General features: G+C 34.5%; 3 protein-coding genes across 4 annotated transcripts; 2 read left to right on the forward strand and 1 right to left on the reverse strand.

The window, feature by feature from the left end:
* The first annotated feature begins 5,403 nt into the window (after positions 1-5,403).
* On the forward strand, positions 5,404-7,670 carry LOC109009057. 2 transcript variants are annotated; one of them, XM_018989415.2, is made up of 2 exons: positions 5,404-6,786; positions 7,244-7,670. In XM_018989415.2, exons 1-2 carry the CDS (start codon positions 6,600-6,602, stop codon positions 7,387-7,389), a joined length of 333 nt encoding a protein of 110 aa, XP_018844960.1. In that variant the 5' UTR covers positions 5,404-6,599; the 3' UTR covers positions 7,390-7,670. The 2 variants fall into 2 exon arrangements, with proteins under 2 accessions (XP_018844960.1, XP_018844955.1); XM_018989410.2 differs by having other exon boundaries at positions 5,405-7,124.
* A 2,530-nt stretch (positions 7,671-10,200) lies between these two features.
* LOC109008447 lies at positions 10,201-10,797 on the reverse strand. Its single transcript, XM_018988540.1, has one exon. It carries the CDS (start codon positions 10,795-10,797, stop codon positions 10,201-10,203), a length of 597 nt encoding a protein of 198 aa, XP_018844085.1.
* Positions 10,798-16,893: 6,096 nt separating this feature from the next.
* LOC109009074 lies at positions 16,894-20,388 on the forward strand. Its single transcript, XM_018989418.2, has 5 exons — positions 16,894-17,007; positions 17,826-17,988; positions 18,516-18,599; positions 18,705-18,908; positions 20,096-20,388. Exons 1-5 carry the CDS (start codon positions 16,942-16,944, stop codon positions 20,188-20,190), a joined length of 612 nt encoding a protein of 203 aa, XP_018844963.1. The 5' UTR covers positions 16,894-16,941; the 3' UTR covers positions 20,191-20,388.
* The last annotated feature ends 306 nt before the right edge of the window (positions 20,389-20,694 follow it).

Below are 20,694 nucleotides of genomic sequence, written 5' to 3' on the forward strand. Positions count from 1 at the left end.
AAGGGAAATTATTAAAACACACCAAAGCAATGAAACCTAATGGAAAAGTCACCAAAGAGAAAAGGCAAAAGGCAATCAACTGTGCATATATATATATATATATATATATATATATATATAAAGATGTGCACTTTGATCTGGTATGCAAAGAAGATCAACAGGGCTCATGAACCTAATCCCTTTGCATTTCAATATAAAAAATAAAAACAGCTTTTATGATTCATGTCAAATTCAAAATAATAACTCAATCAAAACATCAAGTGCCCATGATGGGAAAGTGAGAATGAGAAACATCATAAAACCATTTTCATAAATGGATTCTCATGAAACAGAAAAATATAACCTTATATCGTGATTTCAGAATTACAAAAGAGTTTTTTTTTTTGGCAAGTTCTGTAAGGTTATTCAAAGGATTTTCTATTACCAAAATCCAAAACAGATTGAGACTTCGGAATTCAACTGTGCATAAGAAATTGAGTAATGTTTTTTTTGTCCACAAAGTGCTTTTGAAGTTCTTTTCCAGTAAAGTGAAAAGTTAGAATGTAATCATCTAAGCCCCTTAACTCTTATATTCTCCTTCTTACCACCTTCCAATTTCCATGATGGGAATTGGAACGGACAGTTAAAATACCAATTCAAGCTTACATCTTGATGATATTCCTTTCTTTTATTCCATCTCAACGTAAAAGCATTAATTGAACAGAGAAAAGACTGTGATCAGGCATTAGCATTTCAAGATTTAACACCTATAAGTATGATATTTTGTTCACAAAAGATGATAAAATTATAAAAGTATGATGCAATTCCCTAGTCATTTATAGTGGGCAGAAAAATGTTACTATAAATAAATATAACTCCTTTGATAAGTATAAGTAATAATATAGCAAATCAAAACATAACATAACAATCACCCTGAGTCCTGACTGACAATAGCATGGAAGTTGGTCTGCAGAATTCTAACTGTTGACTGCCATAGATAACAAATGAAAAAAATACCTACAGGACCTGAAGCACCCGGCATATACTTTATATGTTTAACAAAATAACAAAAAAAAAAAAAAATCCAAATCTATCAAAGATTCTTCCATTCAAACATTTTCATTATAACAGACTCAAATCAACAAAGTAATAAAAGGGAAAAACCTTAAAAAAACTGTTACAGAGAAAGCAAACCAAGACCAGTACTACTTGTTGCTCCGATGGTGAGTTTTTTTTTTTCCCCTTTTCATTTTCTGTACCACACTCCATTCTAGGTTTTCATTTCATTTTCTACACAAATGTTACATAAAAATACAAAACTACATAAAAAGACTGAAGATTTTATCTTTGGAAACTAGAACAACGAAACACCTATAAGAGATTAAGGAACAAAAAAAATCTCAAAGATTTAACTCAAAGCTGTTGTTACCTCAAAGCCAAGACCCATTGAAGAGCCAAAGATTTGCAGTTTGGAGCTTAAATTTCTATAGAGGGAAAAATAGAGAAAGAGGGTAGCGTCGGGCTCTAGAGGAAAGAGAGAAATAGAGGAAATTTTTTTCGGATTGTGGGTGAAAGAAATGGGAGAAGAGACGCGGAAGAGGAAGAAAGAAATGAAATTACGGGCGAAAATGGGATGAGCAGTTAAAACAAGTGATTTTATAATAAAATATTCGGATAGATTATGAATAGTGACTCTTCAAATATGAAGATGAAAATAAATTTACTGTAGGTCAAAGTTTAAGTTTTCATGTTTACCGAATTCAATGCCAGTGTTTTAAACCTCTCGTTCATCAAATTTTGGAGAATCATTCATTTTGGCGAGACCGATGCGAGTGCTCTTACCTCTGCTTCTATAGAACCAAATAACATTCATGATAATCACTGCATGTAAAGAAAAACTGCTGTTCTATGAGGCCGTTGGTGGAGGAAGAACGTGGTGACAAACGTGAAGAGACCATTGGCGGAAGAAGAACGCGGGGTGGAGGAAGAACGGAGCGGGGGGAGGGAAATTCGAAAATAAATTATTTGAATATTTTTCCTCAAAATGCAAGTTTAACTATTAAAAACAAAAAACCACATCACACTTCGTGTGGTGTATGTGGACAATTGGGCAGATATGTAGAAGCACTCTTTAATCCTTTCATCGCATATCCATCATACTTATTAATGGAATCCACGTCATCACCAATAGAAACCAGCCACGTGTCAACACAAAAAATTACACAAATTTGAAGATTAAAAAACTAAGAGATAAACAAATGTTAAATTAAAAAATAAAGAAAGAGATCTAAACTTAAGTTTTTTAGTATTTTTATGTTTTTTAATTTTTAAATGTTTTTAGTTTTTCTTGTAAGTATTTAAGTTAATTATATTTAAGATTTTCGTGTTGACACCTGACGCATTTCTATTGCTTATGACGTGACTTCCATTGGTAGGTCTTATAAATTTGTAACAGAAAGATCAAATTGACTGAAGATGAAAGTATAGAAATAAAGATAACAAATAATATATACAAGTCTTAAATGCTTAAATTTTGTGTAAATCTTTTGTAAGAAAGTTGATTCAATTATAAAAAATAGTAAAATACTCACATTATTTTTTATAAGATATATAATTTTTTATTTAAAATTTGTACATACAAATATATTCGTTTTTAAAAGTCTATGGCATAAACTGTATAAGAGCATTAATAATTGATAGCAAGTCTAAATTTTGACTAGAATTTGAGATTTTGGTTATAACCAAAATTTTTAGAGAGGTTAATTCATATTGGACTAGTCATCATAAAGTTAAAATAGTAATATAATATTATATATTTTAATAATATTTAAAAAAACTTAATATTTTGTAAATACACTTGTATTAATATTAAAATTTAATATTTTGTAAGTACACTTATATTTAATATTTTGTATTAATATTAAAATTTAATATTAAAAGAGAGAGGTAGTTGGATGAAAAAATCATAAAATATTGATTTGGTCCTTTTATAGTGACTCTCCAAATATGACTAGAGGCCCTAAATTACTGTAACTCAAAGTTTCACAAATATACATTTGACTAGTCCAATACAAGAGTTTTAACTCAAAAAAAAAAAAAAAAAAAAGATTTGGCTGGCATTTGACTAATCCAATACTAGTACAGGGTAGGTTTGGGATTTAGATAAATACAAAATTTTCATCTGATTTCATTTCATCTCATCCTATCTTATTTTCAAACATAATTCAAATACAAAATCTTCAAACTAATCATTACAAAATTTTCAAACTTTTAAATAAAAAATAAAAAACAATTCCAAAAATAATATTATAAAACTATATTATTATAATATTTTAATTTTATAATATTTTTTATTCAACTTTTTTCCTCTATTTTCTCAAAATTTTAAAAATACTCAACTCAAATTATTTACTACTATTCATAAATTATTTTATTATTATTCATAAAAATTTTATTTCATCCCACTCTTCAAATAAATCGGCCAAAATAAATAGATTATTTTAATATTTAATATTTTCTTTTCTTGTTAAATTTTTCGGGATCTTTGGAGTTTAGATCTACTACAAAAGTCCCATTGGAAACCAACCGCTTACGTGTCGTTTACACCTGGCTCCACTGGCCAGCCTAGGAAGATGCACCTTTTGGTCGATGTCTGTGTGACGCGCGGTGTCATCGGTATGCGTGTTTCCAATGCGCCACTCTGCTCCACCGTTTCGATGATCTCCACGGTATGCGTGTTACCAACGGTACATATTTGTAATTTTAAAATGCATAAGTTCTGTATATTTATTTTAAAAAAAATAGATAAATATAAAATTCATATAAAAAAAATTACTTTTTTTAAAGATAGATCTAACTTTTTTTTTAAAAAAAATACGGAAGTTTGGTTCATCCTAAGATTATATTTAACATTACCATTTTTAATATTCTACAGCCTTAAGTAAGGAGTGTTTGATTCTCTTTTTCGTATCAAGATTTTTTATCATTTTATTTGAATATAAAATATTTTTTAATTTTTAATTATTTTATTTATTCATTACTTGATCATTATAATTTTCTTAAATTTTAAAATAAAATATAAAAAATATACATTTTTTAAAAAAATTTGAAATAAATATAATATTAAAAAAACTAAATTTATAATATTTTTATTCAATTTTTTTTCGCTATTCTCAAAATTCAATAAAATATCTTAACTCAAATTATTTCATTATTATTCGCAGAATTTTCATTTTATCTCATTACTCAAGCATGCCCTAAGTCTCAACTGGAATCTTACAGTGTGCACTTTACAGCAATTAGGGGTGTAAAGAAAAAAAAAAACCGGTTAAACCGGATCGAACCGGTAGGTTCAGTCTAGTTTGTAAGCAATACAGTGTGGTACTAGTTCTTAATAATGAAAATCAGTCCTAAACTAGTGCAATACTAGTTTTCATATTTTGAAAACCGGTTTAAATTGAACCATATGGTATATATATTTATGATTTTTTTTATATTATATTATATATTATATGCTAAATTTCTAATTAACATTACATGAAATTCTAATATTTTTATTCAAATCTATTAATCTTTATAATTTTTAATATAATATTTAATATAACATATAAATTTTAATCTTATAATATAAAAATTAATATAATATAAAATTTTAATTTTAAACATAAAAAATAATATTAAGTTATTAATATAAATTTACTTTTGATAGATATATATATTAATGATAAATACATTTTTTGTATAATAAATTATAATATATATTCTTTTTGTAAATGCATTTTAGACTTATATAAGTTCTATATAAGTCTAGAACTTATATAGACTATAGTTAAATTCAATACTATACTAGTATGCATTTATAAAATAATGTACTTATGTTATAAAATAAATAGGCTAAAAGTTTAGTATACGTAAACATTATATTATTATTAACATAAATAATCCGTAAAACAAAAAAAAAAGACCAAACCGAAATCGAAAAAACTAGAAGTTTCTATTTTGGTAGTGATTTGGTCCAATATCGGTTTTTAAAATTTCAAAACCGATATATATCGGTTCTTTTTTAAAAAATATACAGAATCAGATCGAATCGGACCAATTATACCCCTAAGAGCAATCATTTAATAGAATGCGCTAAAAATTACCCCAAGTGGTGACATATTTCTGGTTCCATGCCAAGAGACAACCAATCGACATATTTGTAGCCATTTTCCATTTGTTCATTATCCTCTCCCCATCATTTAGGTTTTGTTTCGATAGTTAGATGAAATAAGATAGTTAGATGAATTTCTCCATCCTTATTTACTTGTCGTTTGAGTCCTTGTAGTAGTTTAATTTCAGAGTCTGTTATTTTACTTTACATGTGTCGCTTGGATATTTGTCTAGTTTGTTATCCCTTAGAGGAAGGATATAAGGGAAATGGGGGAATTCATTGTGGGCATCTGAACATTTTGCTTGAAAGCTGGAACTATATAGAGGAATTGGGAGCCTCGAACTTTCCAAGGCGTAGCCAATTTATCTGAAGTCTATTTTCTACCATTTATCTCATTTTGCTATTTTTACATGTTCATAACTTCCCTTTCCTGTGTTCTTCCATCTACTCTTTCATTGAGGATCATAACAAGTGGTATCCAGAGCCACCGATTCTTCATGGGTGTGGTACGATTAAATAAAGAGCAATTGGTGTTGCTGGAAAAGATTTTGGAGAAATTAGAGTAGATGACATAAAGACTCGATGAAATGCAACAAAATTGAAAGTGGATGCAGGAATCTTGGGTGCAATGGTAAGACAAGGAAAATGAAGAAGAAAGCATAGTAGAGGTGGAAGAAATACAGAAATCGATAATGCAGGAAGAAAATGAATAGACATTAGTAGTTTCAATGGAAAATTGCTTGGTAAGGGAAGACCAAGCTGTGGTGGAGGGAGTAGAAAAGGCAACTACGAAATCTGTGGCAGTGTTCACGGAAGTCGTTCTCAAAGAGATCCCCAAAGAAATGATCCCATCCGTCTGTAGAAATTCAAACCCAGTGATTAGGATCATGGTCATTCTCTACAATTCACGGCATTCACCACAAAGAACCAGCCAACTTAGGTACTACAAAAATCTAGAAGACAGCTCAACCACATCTTGACTCTCTCGTTCTAGGGGACCTGAGATAGATCCAGGGAAGGGAACATGACTCGTATGCATCCCCCTTGGCCAAAATGCAACTCTTTGTCTCTGTTTGTGTGTCGGCTTGGGATAATTCGGGTCTTTTTGGCCATGGATGACCCCAACAAATCCCAAACCCCAGCCGCAACGCAACAGTATGGGGTGGAGTCACTGGTGGTTGGACAACATCAAACCCACAAAGAAATGGTGGCGTTACATGAGGAATTTCCAGATTTCTCCGTTCTTGCTTTCAATTTCTGCAAGGGTGAGAAACAGAGCCAATTTGCGGGAATATTATGCGAGGATGAGGTTACCATCATGGACTATCCATGACAGTATGAGGGCTATCCCTTCCTTCCACTGTCTTTGATTCAACATCTTCTTTGTGTTTGTGAGAGTTGGCTTTCACTTGGAAATCAGCAGAATATTATTCTTCTCTATTGTGAGAGAGGGTGTTGGCCACATCGCATGAAGTCTGTCTCCATGGCGAAGTTTACTTTACAAGAAATTGAAGCACTTCAAAACGATGGTAACCAGCGTGCACCAGAGTTGTTTGATAAAAAGCCTGGAAAAACCCTTGCTGATGGGGACTTAATAAATTCTGAGTACTTGAAGTGGGGAAATGAAGCTAAAGAGTTAGGCGGTACTCTCAGTGGTAACCACATTTTCCTTATCTCTAATTTCACTTCCTACCGAGATTTGAGTGCAAAGTATACCATTGAAAACATTTTTGAGATATTTGAAGCCCTTCATTTTCCTCTTGTAACCCTTGGTGGAGGACCATGGAAAAATCTCACGATTGAGTTTGCCGAGAATATTAAGGGGGTTGCATTTAGCAAACATTTGATACACTTGCATTCTTACAATGGGTCAATTGATCGACGGCAGCTTTCAGAAAGTGATGCTCACGTTGGTGGTGTGAATGACTTGGCATTCTCACACTCAAATAACCAATTGTGTGGGGTAACTGGTGGAGTTGATAAATTAATCAAGGTTTGGGATTTGTCTGGAAGAAGACTTTTTAACCTTGAAAGTCATGAAGCACCTGTTTATTCCATTTTTCCTCACCAAAAAGAAAATATTCAGTTTATAATTTTAACTGTTGTTGACAGGAAAATTAAGGCTTGGTTGTATGACCATATGGGCTCCAGGGTTGACTATGATGCACCTGCACAGGGGTGCACTAGAATGCTCTACAGTGCTGATGGAAGCATACTATTCTCTTGTGGAACAAGTAAAGATGGCGACTCTTTCCTAGTTGAATGGAATGAAACTGAATGAGCAATAAAGAGGACATATTCTGGATTTTGAAAAATATCTGTTGTTAAAAACATTCCTTATGAGAAATATTTTTTTGCTCACTATCTGTTTGACATATTGTCACTTAAATGGTTTTTGAGCCATTTGATAGAGGAAAGGAAAGAAACCCTTGTGGAAAGAGATTGTGATGGCCAAGGTTCTGTCTGGTGGAATCAATTTAGTTTTCATTCCCTAAATCATAGCCGACCACATTTGGTGGAATTTATTGACTCTGATGAGCTAATGATATTCGTGGATAATGCTGGTGGAATCCTACCTGCAATTAATCATTCGCCTTGGGATGGTTTAACACTTGCAGATTTTGTCATGCCATTTTTCCTCTTTATTGTTGGTATTTCACTTGCACTTACCTACAAGAATTTGTTATGCAGAGCTGTTGCAACTAGAAAAATAATATTACGGGCTCCAAAGCTTTTAATGTTAGGCCTGTTTCTTCAAGATGGCTTCTTCCAGGGCCTTAATGATTTAACTTATGGGGTGGATATTGAACATATGAGATGGATGGGTATACTACAGAGAATTGCAATAGCATATTTGCTGGCATCATTGTGTGAGATTTAGCGGAAGGGTGATGTATATTGCAGCAATAGCCATAATAGGGTACTGCTCTCTGCTAGTTCTGATGGCCAAGTTATTTTATATAGAGTAATGCTACATACAGTCGTGGAATGTGCAAACGTCGTGCAGTCGCTTTGAAAAAGAGTATGATCCACTATTAAAAAATTAATTTTTTTCGTGTGAGTTCTATATTTATTTACTTTTTTCAAATCGATTGCACGACGCTTGCATATTTACGACTGCTAGTATCATTTCTCTTTTATATAAGCTCTCTATTGAGACAGTGGGGCCTAATATGACAAAGAAGTAGACACCTTTGTCTTGAGCTATGGGAATTGTGAAGACGACCAAAGGTGGTGAAAAGAAGAATTTTTTTTCCCTTCCTGGTGGTTGTACATTTAATATCAACGTCTTGATTTTGGATAATGGTGCATTTCTGCATTTGACTTGTTAAAGTCTGCACTACATTAAATGGGGTTTAAAAAAAAAATGGCAAGCTTCTCGAGTTTTGCTCTTGTGGAAAGATTCTATGAAAGTAAATGAGGTCGTTCAACAGTTGCAACCTTACCCAAAATTTTGAGGAAAAGATTTTTTAAAGGGAGAGAATTTGTTATGAACCTGATTTTTACGACGTCGTTGGAGTTCAACTAAAGCAACAACATTTTGGGTCCTCATTTACTTGTCATTTAAGTGTTTCATTTACTTGTTGTTTGAGTCCTTATAGTGGTTTAGTTTCAGAGTTTATTATTTTACTTTACACGTGTTGCTTGGATATTTGTCTAGTTTGTTATCCCTCTGAGGATATAAGAGAAATGGGGAAATTCATTGTGGGCATCTGAACATTTTGCTTGAAAGCTGGAACTATATGGAGGAATTGGAAGCCTTGAACTTCTCAAGGCGTAGCCAATTTATCTGAAGTCTATTTTCTACCAGTTACCTCATTTTGCTATTTTTACGTGTTCATAAATTCCCTTTCCTGTGTTCTTCCATCTATTCTTTCATTGAGAATCATAACATAAGATGTGTAAATAGTAATAAAATAATTTGTGAATAGTAGTAAAATAGTTCAAGTTAAGATACTTTACAAAGTTTTGGAAAAGAAAAGACAAAAAGTTAAATAACAAAATTATAAAGTTAAAATATTATTATAATATCATTTTTTAATATCATTTTTGTTTTGTGAATTAAAAAAGTTGAATTATTTTTTGTGTTTTGTTTTGTTTGGAAATTTACAAATGAATTTAGAAAAATTTAGATAAAAAAACTCAAAATTTGAAATTGAAAATATTTACCTTTGTAATATTTGAATGTTGAGATAAGATTAGATGAGAAGACTTTGCAATCCAAACTGCCAGTTTGGATTAAGAAATACTCTCAATCCATCTCATTATTATAATTTTTATAAATTTTCACATAAAATATAATAAACAATTCAATTTTTTCAAATTCTAAAACAATAATAGTATTTATTATTATTACAATAATCTCATATCATCATTACAATAAAAATTAATATTCTAATAATATTTATTCAACTTATAACATTTATCACAAATTACTCTCCAAACCTAACTTTACAGAACTTATTACTTATTTAATAGTACCCAAACTATTTCGACAAGAGAAATTCTATTTGTAGTTCCCAAATGGAGATTGTATGTGCAAGTCTTTCATTAAATAGAAAAAAGTACCATTTTGATAAGGATATTATTGTAATTTTGAAAAAATTTAAAGATAAAATTAACTAGATTTATAATATAATTCTCATTTAGAGACTGTAGGTAGTATTGCTATTTCGACAAACATAAAAAAATGTTATAGGACCTTCATTTTTCGAAAAATTATAAAGTATTTATGGAGTACTAATGGCGCGATACTTCTATCCTATCACTGCACGTTAATATGTTATGTAATTAAAATTATTTATATAAACAACAATTATAATTAATGTGTAATCCTATAAAAAGATGGGAGTATAGCGTTATTCTTACTCTCAGGGCACCTAATAACTACTCCTTTTTTTTTTCTGTCCCCCATGAAACCGTGAAAAATATTTTTAAATCGTCTTGACGCACAATAATATTTAATTATAAGGCAATATACTCATTTTATACGTATGTCTCTCTTCTAATTCAAATACTTAAAGAGATCAACTTCTTTTTTTTTTTTTTGAATTCAAAACAACTTTGTATTACTCATCATTCAGGACATTACAGTTTTTGTCATGCAATACAGCATTGCATATTACATACGGTCCCTCCTCAATCCAAATTTTTTCCTCACCTAGAACTAGAGCATGTTTGGCTAGCAGATGAGCCACTCTATTCCCATCTCTAGGCACAAACCTTACATTCCACTCCCTTTTCCCTTTAAAAAATTGTTTGATATCTTCCAGAATATGCCCCATCGACGACTGGTCTTCCACATCTTTGTTGATCCTGTTGATGACAGATGCTGCATCTCCTTCGAAGATCACCTTTGACAAAGCAAGTTCATTGCATATTTCTAAAGCTTTCCATAATGCCCAACTCTCAGCTAAAGCAGGATCTACAACATGTTTTCTGACATCACAAATAAACACCAACACTTCCCCTTCCTCGTCTCTAATTACAATCCCCATCCCCATTCTTTTAGCCTCCATGTCTGTAGCAGCATCCCAGTTGGCTTTCACCTCATTAACATCTGGTTTTTGCCATTTCTTCAGTTGTACTCTAGCAGTAGTAGTGGCTGCATCTCCATCTTGAAAACTCTGTGCTGACTTATAATCCTCAAGCCCCTCACTAACCATTTTCAACAGTTTATTAGGACTGTAGAATTGATTTTCGAAGCATACTTATTTCTTCTTAACCAGATCCTTCGCATTGTGGTAGCAATCCATTCCATCTCCTCTTTGTTTAGCTTATTCATCATCTTAATCCATAGTTCTAAGAAAGCCCTTTCCTCTGTGGCCCATTTTTGTACTAGACTGCTTGGCTCTGCCCACACATCTGCTGAGAAGGGACAGCTCCAAAGAATATGGATTATAGTTTCCTCACCCCTTCCACGTATTGGGCATAATGGGTTTTCACCAACTCTTTTTTTTTAACCAGAATACTCTTAGTAGGAATGATGTTATTAGCAGCTTTCCACAAAAACATTTTAACTACAGCTGGCACCTCCATCCCCCAACTAAATTTCCAAACAGCTTCATCTTTGACTCTAGTTGATGCTTCCCCTCTTTCCTTCCTTTTCATGTCCACTGCCAGGTGGTATGCACTCTTAACAGTAAACAAGCCATCTCTTGTAAAGCTCCAAAACCTCTTATCAGAAGACCCCCTTCTGCTCAAAGGAATTTGAACAATAACTTTGGCTTCTTCTGGTGTAAACAATTCATTAATAAGTCCTTCATCTCATTATATCGCATCTGGCCCAATCAGCTTGTTCACCCTTATATCTTCCCAGGATTCCTTCACAGTAGATTGCACACACTTTGATGTAGGTGTAGGCAACCACTTCTCACCCCAAATCTTAATATTATTTCCATCACCCACCCTCCATTGTAAGCCCTCCTTCAATAACTTTTTGGCTGACAACACACTCCTCCAAATGAAGGAAGGACTTATACCAAGTTTAGCCTTTAAGAACTCAGAGTTCTTAAAATACTTATCTCTATAAACCTGAGCAACCAGAGAAGAGGGATTTTGAATCATACGCCAGCCTTGTTTAGCTAACATGGCTATATTAAAACTCTCTATATCCCTAAACCCCAACCCCCCTCTTGCTTTTTGCACTCCCAGCCTCTCCCAACTCCACCAATGTATTTTCTTAACATTTTCTTTGTGACCCCACCAGAACTTTGAGTACAAAGAATTCAACTCCTTACATAAAACTGTTGGCAATTTAAAAACACCCAAAGTATAGGATGAGATGGCCTGTAGAACTGCTTTGATGAGGACCTCTTTACCTGCTTGGGATAAGAAGCTGTTTTTCCAGCTTTCTATCTTCTTCCATACCTTCTCCTTAACTCCTCTAAAAGTTTTGTACTTTGACCTACCCACCATAGCTGGAAGTCCAAAGTACTTTTCATAACTATCACATATAACACCACCAGCTTCAAGTAATATCCATTTCTTTTCTGCTTCATCAGTGTTATAACTGAAGAACAAAGAAGATTTTTTCTTGTTTAACATTTGGCCTGAAGCTACCTCATATTTCTGTAAAATAAGACTCAATCTCCTCCATCCATCCCTTTTTGCTCTGCCAAACAGCACACAATCATCTACAAAGAGCAAATGATTGACTCTCACACCACCTTTAGCCGCTGAAATCCCCTTAATAACCCCCATCTGGTCAGCATGATTGGTAAGGAACTTAATCCCTCAGCACATAAAAGGAATAAATATGGAGAGATTGGGTCTCTCTGCCTTAAACCCCTCGTAGGTGTTACCTTACCACCAGCCTTACCATTCAAGAGAACAGAATAAGTCACTGTACTTACACAGCTCATCACAAGCTTAACCCATTTCTCATTGAAAGCCAACCTTTTCATCACAGCTTCTAAAAAATTCCACTCTATCCTGTCATAAGCCTTAGACATATTCAGTGTAAGTGCTATACTCCCATGTTTACTTTTCAGCCTTGTCTTCATTGTGTGAAGCACTTCATAAGCTATCATGACATTATCAGAAATAAGTCTTCCCGAAAGGAAAGCACTTTGGTTAGGGGAAATTACAAGAGGCAGTACAAGCTTTAGCCTATTGGCAATTACTTTTGAGCACAGCTTATACACTACATTACAAAGGCTAATTGGCCTATAGTCACTAACCAACATAGGCATATTCACCTTAGGAATTAATGCAAGATAAGTGTAATTAAGAGATTGAGGGATATTACCATCATTCAAGCATTCTAGCACTAACTTTGTCACCCACAATTCTCCAATGTTGTTGAAAAAAACTTGCACTAAAGCCATCAGGTCTAGGAGACTTCAAAGGCCCCATCATTTTCAAAGCCATCTCCACTTCATCTTTTGTGAAAGGTAAGTCTAGCCTCTCGTTCATATCCATTGAAACTTTAGGAACCAGGTTTTGAATGCAGTCCTCAATGGCTTCCACCGAAGGGTTAGAGGTAGTAAAAATGCCTTCAAAATAGTTATTAAAGACCCTTTCAATCTCAACCATTTCATAAGAGACCCTGTCATGGCAAACTTGGATTTGTAAAATCAAGTTTTTCCTCCTTCTTTGTGAAGCACAGGCATGGAAAAACTTGGTATTTCTGTCTCCCAGTTTATACCAGTCCCTCTTTGCCCTTTGTCTCCACTTAAGGTCCTCTTGGTCTAATAACAACCCCACTTCCTCTTGAACCTTCTTTATAGCTGCCATGTTTTCCTTACCCTCCTCATATTGTAACCCTTTTAATACTTCGGTTTTCTGTTTTATTACTCTTCCTCGGGCTTTTTCCTTCCAATAGCTCCAGTTGGTTAGAACCTTGCTGCAGTTTACCAATAGCCTCTGTACCTGAGATATATGTGAAGAACCAGCTCTTCCTTTCCCCATTTTTGTTTCAATAACTCTGCTACAATCATCATCCAAGGCCCAAGATGCCTCATATTTAAAGTGCCTTTTGTTATTTCCTTCCCTTCCTGCTTGCCTATCAACCCATAACACAATAGGCCTATGGTTAGAAGACCTTGCTGGCAAAACCTCTAACAATTTATCAATGTAGGCATCAAACCATTTGGGGTTTGCCATAGCCCTATCCAACCTTTCTTTAGTAAAAGTTTCATCTATGTGTCTGTTACTCCATGTAAATTTATCACCATGCCAGCCCACATCATGTAAATTACTAGCTTCAAGTGCCTCCCTTAACTGAGCCATTTGGTGTTCCCCCCTTTGTCTACCTCCCAATTTCTCATCATGTGTAGTGATCTCATTAAAATTCCCCATAACACACCAGCCAATCCCATACTCAGGTTTAAAAGAGGCTAGGACCCTCCACACCTCATTCCTTTTTTGCAGTTCGGGATGGCCATAGAAGCCAGTAAACAGCCACTTGTTCTTTGTCACAGGATTTGTAATCCAATAATTAATGTGCCTTTGAGAATAGTTATGAATTTCAGCAACCATGTCACCCTCCCAACACAACATTAAACCACCCCTTTTGCCAACAGCAGTAACTTCAAAACAATTGTTCAACCCCAGCTTCCTTTTTATCCACTCATTCTTTCCTTTTTTCAGCTTTGTCTCCATTAGGAAGACAACGTTGGGTTTCTTTTCCTTCACTAACAAGCAAATGTCCTGAACTGTCTGAGGGTTCCTGAGCCCTCGGCAGTTCCAACTTAGGATTTTCATAATGTTTGGCGGGGCTGTTCAACAGCCTCCGCCACTACAAGTTCATATTCTTCTGCCCCGACCCCTAGCCTTCCTTTTTTAATCAATCCTCCCAACTCCTTAGCCTCCTTACTATCATCCCTCCCACGTTTTATAAGAGTCTGTGTCAAACTAGTTTCAGCATTCTCTCCTTTCTCCCTTGCCCTTCTATTTCATCTCCCTCCACCTTTATTAATGATATTATGGGCTGGCCTAACTACTTCCTCAGGATATAGCTCAACAGCTTCAGAGTTCCCAACCCCTTCCTTCTCGGTCCTTATTCTGCAATCTCTTTGTTCACACATTGGAAAAGTGCTATCATTAACCTTCTCATTTGACTTTCCTAGTGCTCCCATTCTATCGCTCATCTCAGTTCCCTCATCTCTTCCTTCCTCCACACTTCTATCCTCCTCCCTACTAGTTTTCTCAAGAGTTTGGTTATTTTCAGACCTATTCTCCCCTACTATAGGAATCTTAGATCGAACAGTAGGCACCTCTTCATCAAATCCTTTTTTAGCAAGAAAAGGCCCAAAGCTCCTCCTCTCACCTAAATCTGCCCTGAGCCAAGGGCCATATTGCCCCTCTCCCCCTTGTTTCCTCATGGTTCCATCGAGACCCTATTTGGACATAGCCCCCCATTATGTAAAATTCTTCACACTCAAAACAGATTCTAGGGAGCTTTTCATACTTAAAAGGGATCCATAAGCTTTTCCCTTTTACCGTAATCCTTTTCCCTCTTATTAGAACCTTAAACACATCCAACTCCACCCGCACTCTCAAGTATTTGCCCCAACCGCACCCTTCCGTATTGGTATCCACATCAATAACCTTCCCAATCACTCCTCCAATCTGCATACCACAATCTCTATTCATACAAGCAAAATGGAGGTCATGGAGTTGAACCCAGAACCTTTCTATAGTAAAGGATAGTGCGTCTGGCTGATTCAATCCATCATAAATGTTAAGTACCATCAGACAATTATCAAACAGCCAGGGCTTCCCATCCCAGACCCTCTCTTTATTAGCTTGCGTTGCAAATGTAATCACAAACACATTGGTTCTTACCTCCCGAAAGGATGCAGGTTTTGATATTCTCCAAACTTTTGTCATAGTTGTTTCAATCACTCCGCTTCCTATGCTTCTTTCTACCATAACCCTTCCCACCAAACACCTATCCCCATTTTCACTCAGTTCATCTAAAATATCATCACCCATCACAACCTCCTGATCTTCTTCCTCCGTAAGTTGTAGTCTCGTCCACTTCGTTTCCATCTCTTCAATTCCTCCTTTCACTATGCCCTGCAGTCTCCTCTTTCACCGTATTTCCACTCCTCTTGCCGTCGTCGTACGTGTTTTCCTCCACTGGGACCACCACCCAGACCGTTATAATTGCCTCACTCTAAAGAGCCCCTCCACCCCTTTTCCAGAGAGAAAAAGGAGAAGAATAAATTTAAAGACATCAACTTGAGAGAATATTATTTAGATGTGAAATAATTTTTATAAGTCTCAAATAGATAAGTCTTGCATAAGTTTTTGTAAAAAAGGAAATCACACTTTATAAAGAATATAAAAAAATATTTTTTATTAGTGAGACCCATATTTTTATATAGGACTTTTACGAAACTTACCTATTTGAAACTTATATTGTAATTACAGAGCATCAAGCATGTATTAGAGACTATCAAAAAAGTTTTGGGTAGTGCTATGTCCACCGCCCCCAGTTACAGCTGGGAGCTACTGTTAGATATAATTGTTCTTTTTCTTTTTGTTGTCTTTTTTTACATGTATTTTTTTTATACTTTTAAATATTTTTTTAAAAAATAAAAAAATCACAATATTATTAAAAAATAGTTTTTTAATGACTAAGTAAAAAGAATAATTAAAAAATAAAATAAAAAATTTCAACAGTAACATAGAATTGTAAGAATCAGTGGTGAGAGTATCATTTTCCTTGTTCCTGCTAGTTATTTTCATGTGTTTTTTTTTTTTACTTTTTTTACATGTATTTTTTAATACTTTTAAATATATTTTTTAAAAAAATTACAACATCATTAAAAAATAATTATTTAATCACAAAGTAAAAACAAAAATAAACAAAACAAAACTAAAAATAAAAAATAATGCAAGCGGTAGCTCCAATGAGAGCTGAGAGCGTTCAGCCTTGTTTGAATTCTCAAATCACCTCAACTCACTTCAACTTATCTCATCTTTATTATTACAACTTTTTAAAATTTTCACACAAAATATAATAAATAATTTAATTTTTTCAAATTTAAAAATAACTTTATTAAATTTTTACATAAAATATAATAAATAATTTAATTTTTTTAAATCTTAAAATAATAATAATATTAAAAAATAATATTTTAAAAATATTTTATTTTATTATTCATAAACTATGTCAACTCATTTACGAATCCAAAGGACTAATTTTTCAAAAGGATTGCCCAAGGGAGAAGTAGTGGCTCTTAATTTTAGTGTTTAGATAATGAATTATTTAATGCCAAGAACAAATTATTTATTTAATATATTTGGATGAAAAATGTGAGCCAAGAACGGAGTGGTTAAAGTAACAACAGACCCAGATGAGTTCCTGCTCTTCCATGGCTTCCCTTCTCAGTCCACGTCCTACGGCATCTCTCCTACACAAGGTAGTTTGATCATATATCGCTGTTTGAAAGTCTCTAGGCACAACAATTTCAACCTCAAATCTGATAGATTTAGTTTTTTTTTTTTTTTTTTTTCAAATTGCGCTTGGAGAGCGCTTGTATAACCCATCAAATTATGGCTTCAAGAAAAATGTTAAGGCTGCGTGTTGTGGCAGTGGCAGTGGGGCTAACGGGGGAATGAATTGTGGAGGAAGAATGGAATAGAACCATACAAATTATGCAGTAATCCAAGCGAGTTTGTGTGGTTTGAGGTGGCCATACAATTGAAAGTGCTAACCGCCAGTTAGCAGAGCCGATATGGAGTGGAGCACAAAGCGTCTCAGGGCCTTACGATGTGAAACATCTATTCCAACACGCATAGTAGCTTTTTTTTTTTTTGGTTTTATAAGTAAGAAAATTTTATTCATCGAATGCAATTGTTTTTGGATATTAAAGTTGTTGATATAAGTTAACCACAACTTTTTCTCAATTAATAGTCACTTGTTTTGAAAAGTTTGAAAAAATAACTATGGTCATTAATAAAGAAAGACCCAGATGAGTTGCTGCAATGGAGGATTTCTGTTTTACGTTGAGGTGTAGCCTATGCTTGTGTTGGCATTACTGGAGTTTACATGATTGAACTATGCCTTTTGGCTTAAGGTTCTTGGTGAGGTTATTGATAGGAATGGTTAGGAGCTATCTAAGATCGTTGCACTTCTTGTGTTTGCTGTTCGTATTTCCAGTTAGTCATATCAATTTTCTTTTATTACCCTGATATTATCCTGATGATTTTGAGGACTCCTTCTATCTTTTTATTGCAGGTGAATCGCGTGAGTTCCATTACGTCTACAATCACACAACCCAAAGCTCATCTGACTTTTGTGAAAAATGAAAGATTGCACCGGCTTAGTTTCATGACAAATGCTAAGATGGCTGTTGAAGGGGAAGTGCTGGAGAAAGAGTCAGTCAGTGTCGATGGCAAAGGTGCCAATTCTTGTCATTTTCTACTTAAATGGATTTAGTTGGATCTTTTGTGCTTGACGTTCCTAGTTCATTCAAAGTGGAATAAAGATTGTGAGAGAGTATGTCAGCTCGGTTGTGTTATTGCATGGTTGGAATCTAATAGCATTCTGGTATTGGAAGATACAAATAAATTCAAATTTAAGGTGATAGAAAGCATTGGAAAAATAATAAGAAGGTTCTCAAAAGCATGCATGTACTCGCAGTAAAATTTTCTCTAGATAGTTAGATTTACCCATTTTCTATCAATATCTCTTTACACATTAGGAATTCCCTCATCTATAGCAAAATGGGCAGAAGTATATGTCCTGCCTCCCCTTCCCCAACAGATACGTTGGCACAGAGAGAGAGAGAGAGAGAGTATAACGTGAAAAAAAGTTTAAGCTGTTGGCTATATGTAAATCATGATCTACTTTAACATTACACATTTGTTTTTCCCTTATGTGATATTAAGTTCGATGCTTTTAATCTTTTGGCTGCTATTGATGTAGATTATGGAGTTGTTAGTGTCCACCATGTTGGAATTCTGTGTGAAAACCTTGAGAGGTCACTCGAGTTCTATCAGAATGTTCTGGGTATGTTACTTTTTCATGCTAATGTTTAATTGACATTTTTTTTATACAGAAGAACGTAAGTTTAAGAACAGCTTTTCCTTTTCTTTTTGGATGGTAAAAAATTAGGTCTTGAAATAAATGAGGCAAGGCCAGATGATAAGCTCCCTTATAGAGGTGCTTGGTTGTGGGTGGGTTCTGAGATGATTCATTTGATGGAGCTTCCCAATCCAGACCCCTTAACTGGACGGCCTCAACATGGTGGCCGGGATCGTCATACTTGTATTGCTATTAGAGATGTGTCTAAGCTAAAAACAATCCTTGATAAAGCTGGTAAGTTTTACTTTTCTTCAATCTGTCAGTTTTTCCCTGTAAAAACAATGTTGCCTATATACAGGGTTGTGTAGGTAGATTTTCTTTTTGACTTTTCCCCCTGGTGTATTGGAAATTATATTGAAGCCAAAAGTAGAGTACAAAAGACCGGGGTTTAAATGCACCCCCATGCATCAGCTCTAAGCTGAGCCATTCCATAAGGGAGGGATTCCTAAAGATCAAAAGATAAAGCTCGGTCACAGCCTTTCTTGGCTAGCAGATCAGCACAGAAGTTCCTCTGTCTGTGCGAGTGTTGGATTAAGGCAAAGTCCTGCAATTAGATATTACAGTGCTCTATTTATTAGTATGTCCCGGAGGGGTGAATTTGGACTGTTTGGCATCCAGTTCAACATATAGTTTTCACCAATATCCAATGCCAATGAAAGACCATCCCTCAAACTCCATAGTTTAGCATCTGTGCTTCTTGTGACTCCAATGTTATGGGAGAAACCGTTAACTCATTTTCCATTGCGATTTTGGAATTTCCCTGGCTCCTGCCTCATCCATTTTTCTCTCTGGTACCAATTTGTGTTAAGTTTGAAGGTTTTGAGTTGTGCTGGAGTCATCTATTAGGAAGGTTTATGTTCTCGTATAAGGAGGAAAGGCCACGATATAGTCAAGGCCTTTGGTTTCTATTTACTTATAAAAAAAAATATTCAAGGCATTTGGTCCTGGCTGAAGATAAAGAGTTGGCTGACGGACGTAGGATTCCAAAACCAATTTGTTGCTTCTGATTCAAGGAAGCTAGCTTTCCGTAGGAAAGAAAATACTCTAGGGAACAAAGTGAATGTGCCATTGGACTTCTTAAAGGCAATCAGGAGGAAACTAGGAAGAGTCTATCATACTGCAAATCATTGTTTCAAAAGGATGGGTGAAATTACACTCATGAATAATGTGAATTGTTGTTTCGGAATGGTTAGCACAAGAGGGCAAGAGTCCTGGATGATAATAGAATCAGAAAGCAACAGGTTTCTGGTGGTATGTCTATGATATTGCATAACCAAATAAAAGTTTTTGATATTCAGAAGAGCATCACAGTCGAAATCCAAGTCCAGTTAAATGATGTAGGCTCTCAATTTCAGTTAAAATTTTCAAATGGCAGTTTCATACTTGAGGACTAGGTGTGCCTTATTCACTATATTTTGCAGGTATTCCCTACACACTTAGCCGCTCTGGGAGGCCAGCAATTTTTACACGAGATCCGGACGCAAATGCTCTAGAATTTACTCAAGTGGATGTCTGAAACATTTGAACCATCAATGAAAAACGCATTTGAATGGAGCATTAATCTTTGGCAGGTATTCTCTTGGTGGCCCAGGAATACCCCCATATTATCTTTATGTAATCTATGATACACAGCAACTACATGTACAGGTATTCAAAAAATAAATGTATACCCCCCAACCATGGTTTTCTAAGCCCTCGGTTCTACAATTTGCTAGAAATGGGAGTGATTTTATGAGCTAAACCTGCATGTTTGGCAGAAAACACACAAAATTATTGATAAGTATTGTTTGTCAGGACTCAGAATATATGAACATATTTATGAGGTGGTCCATAAATTATCTTGCAATTTGAATCAGAAAGTATGAATAGAAGGGAAATGGTAAGCAGAAAAGAAAAGAGTACATGCTATGGGAGACTTCACAGGTCACACTAACAGCTGAAAGAAAACATCTGAAATACATAAATTAACCCATTGAGAGGGAACACTTCAAAAATACAGCAGTCTGATCCGAGGCCTGCG

The sequence above is a fragment of the Juglans regia genome, chromosome 1 (assembly GCF_001411555.2).
Source record: "Juglans regia cultivar Chandler chromosome 1, Walnut 2.0, whole genome shotgun sequence".
NCBI lineage: Eukaryota > Viridiplantae > Streptophyta > Magnoliopsida > Fagales > Juglandaceae > Juglans > Juglans regia.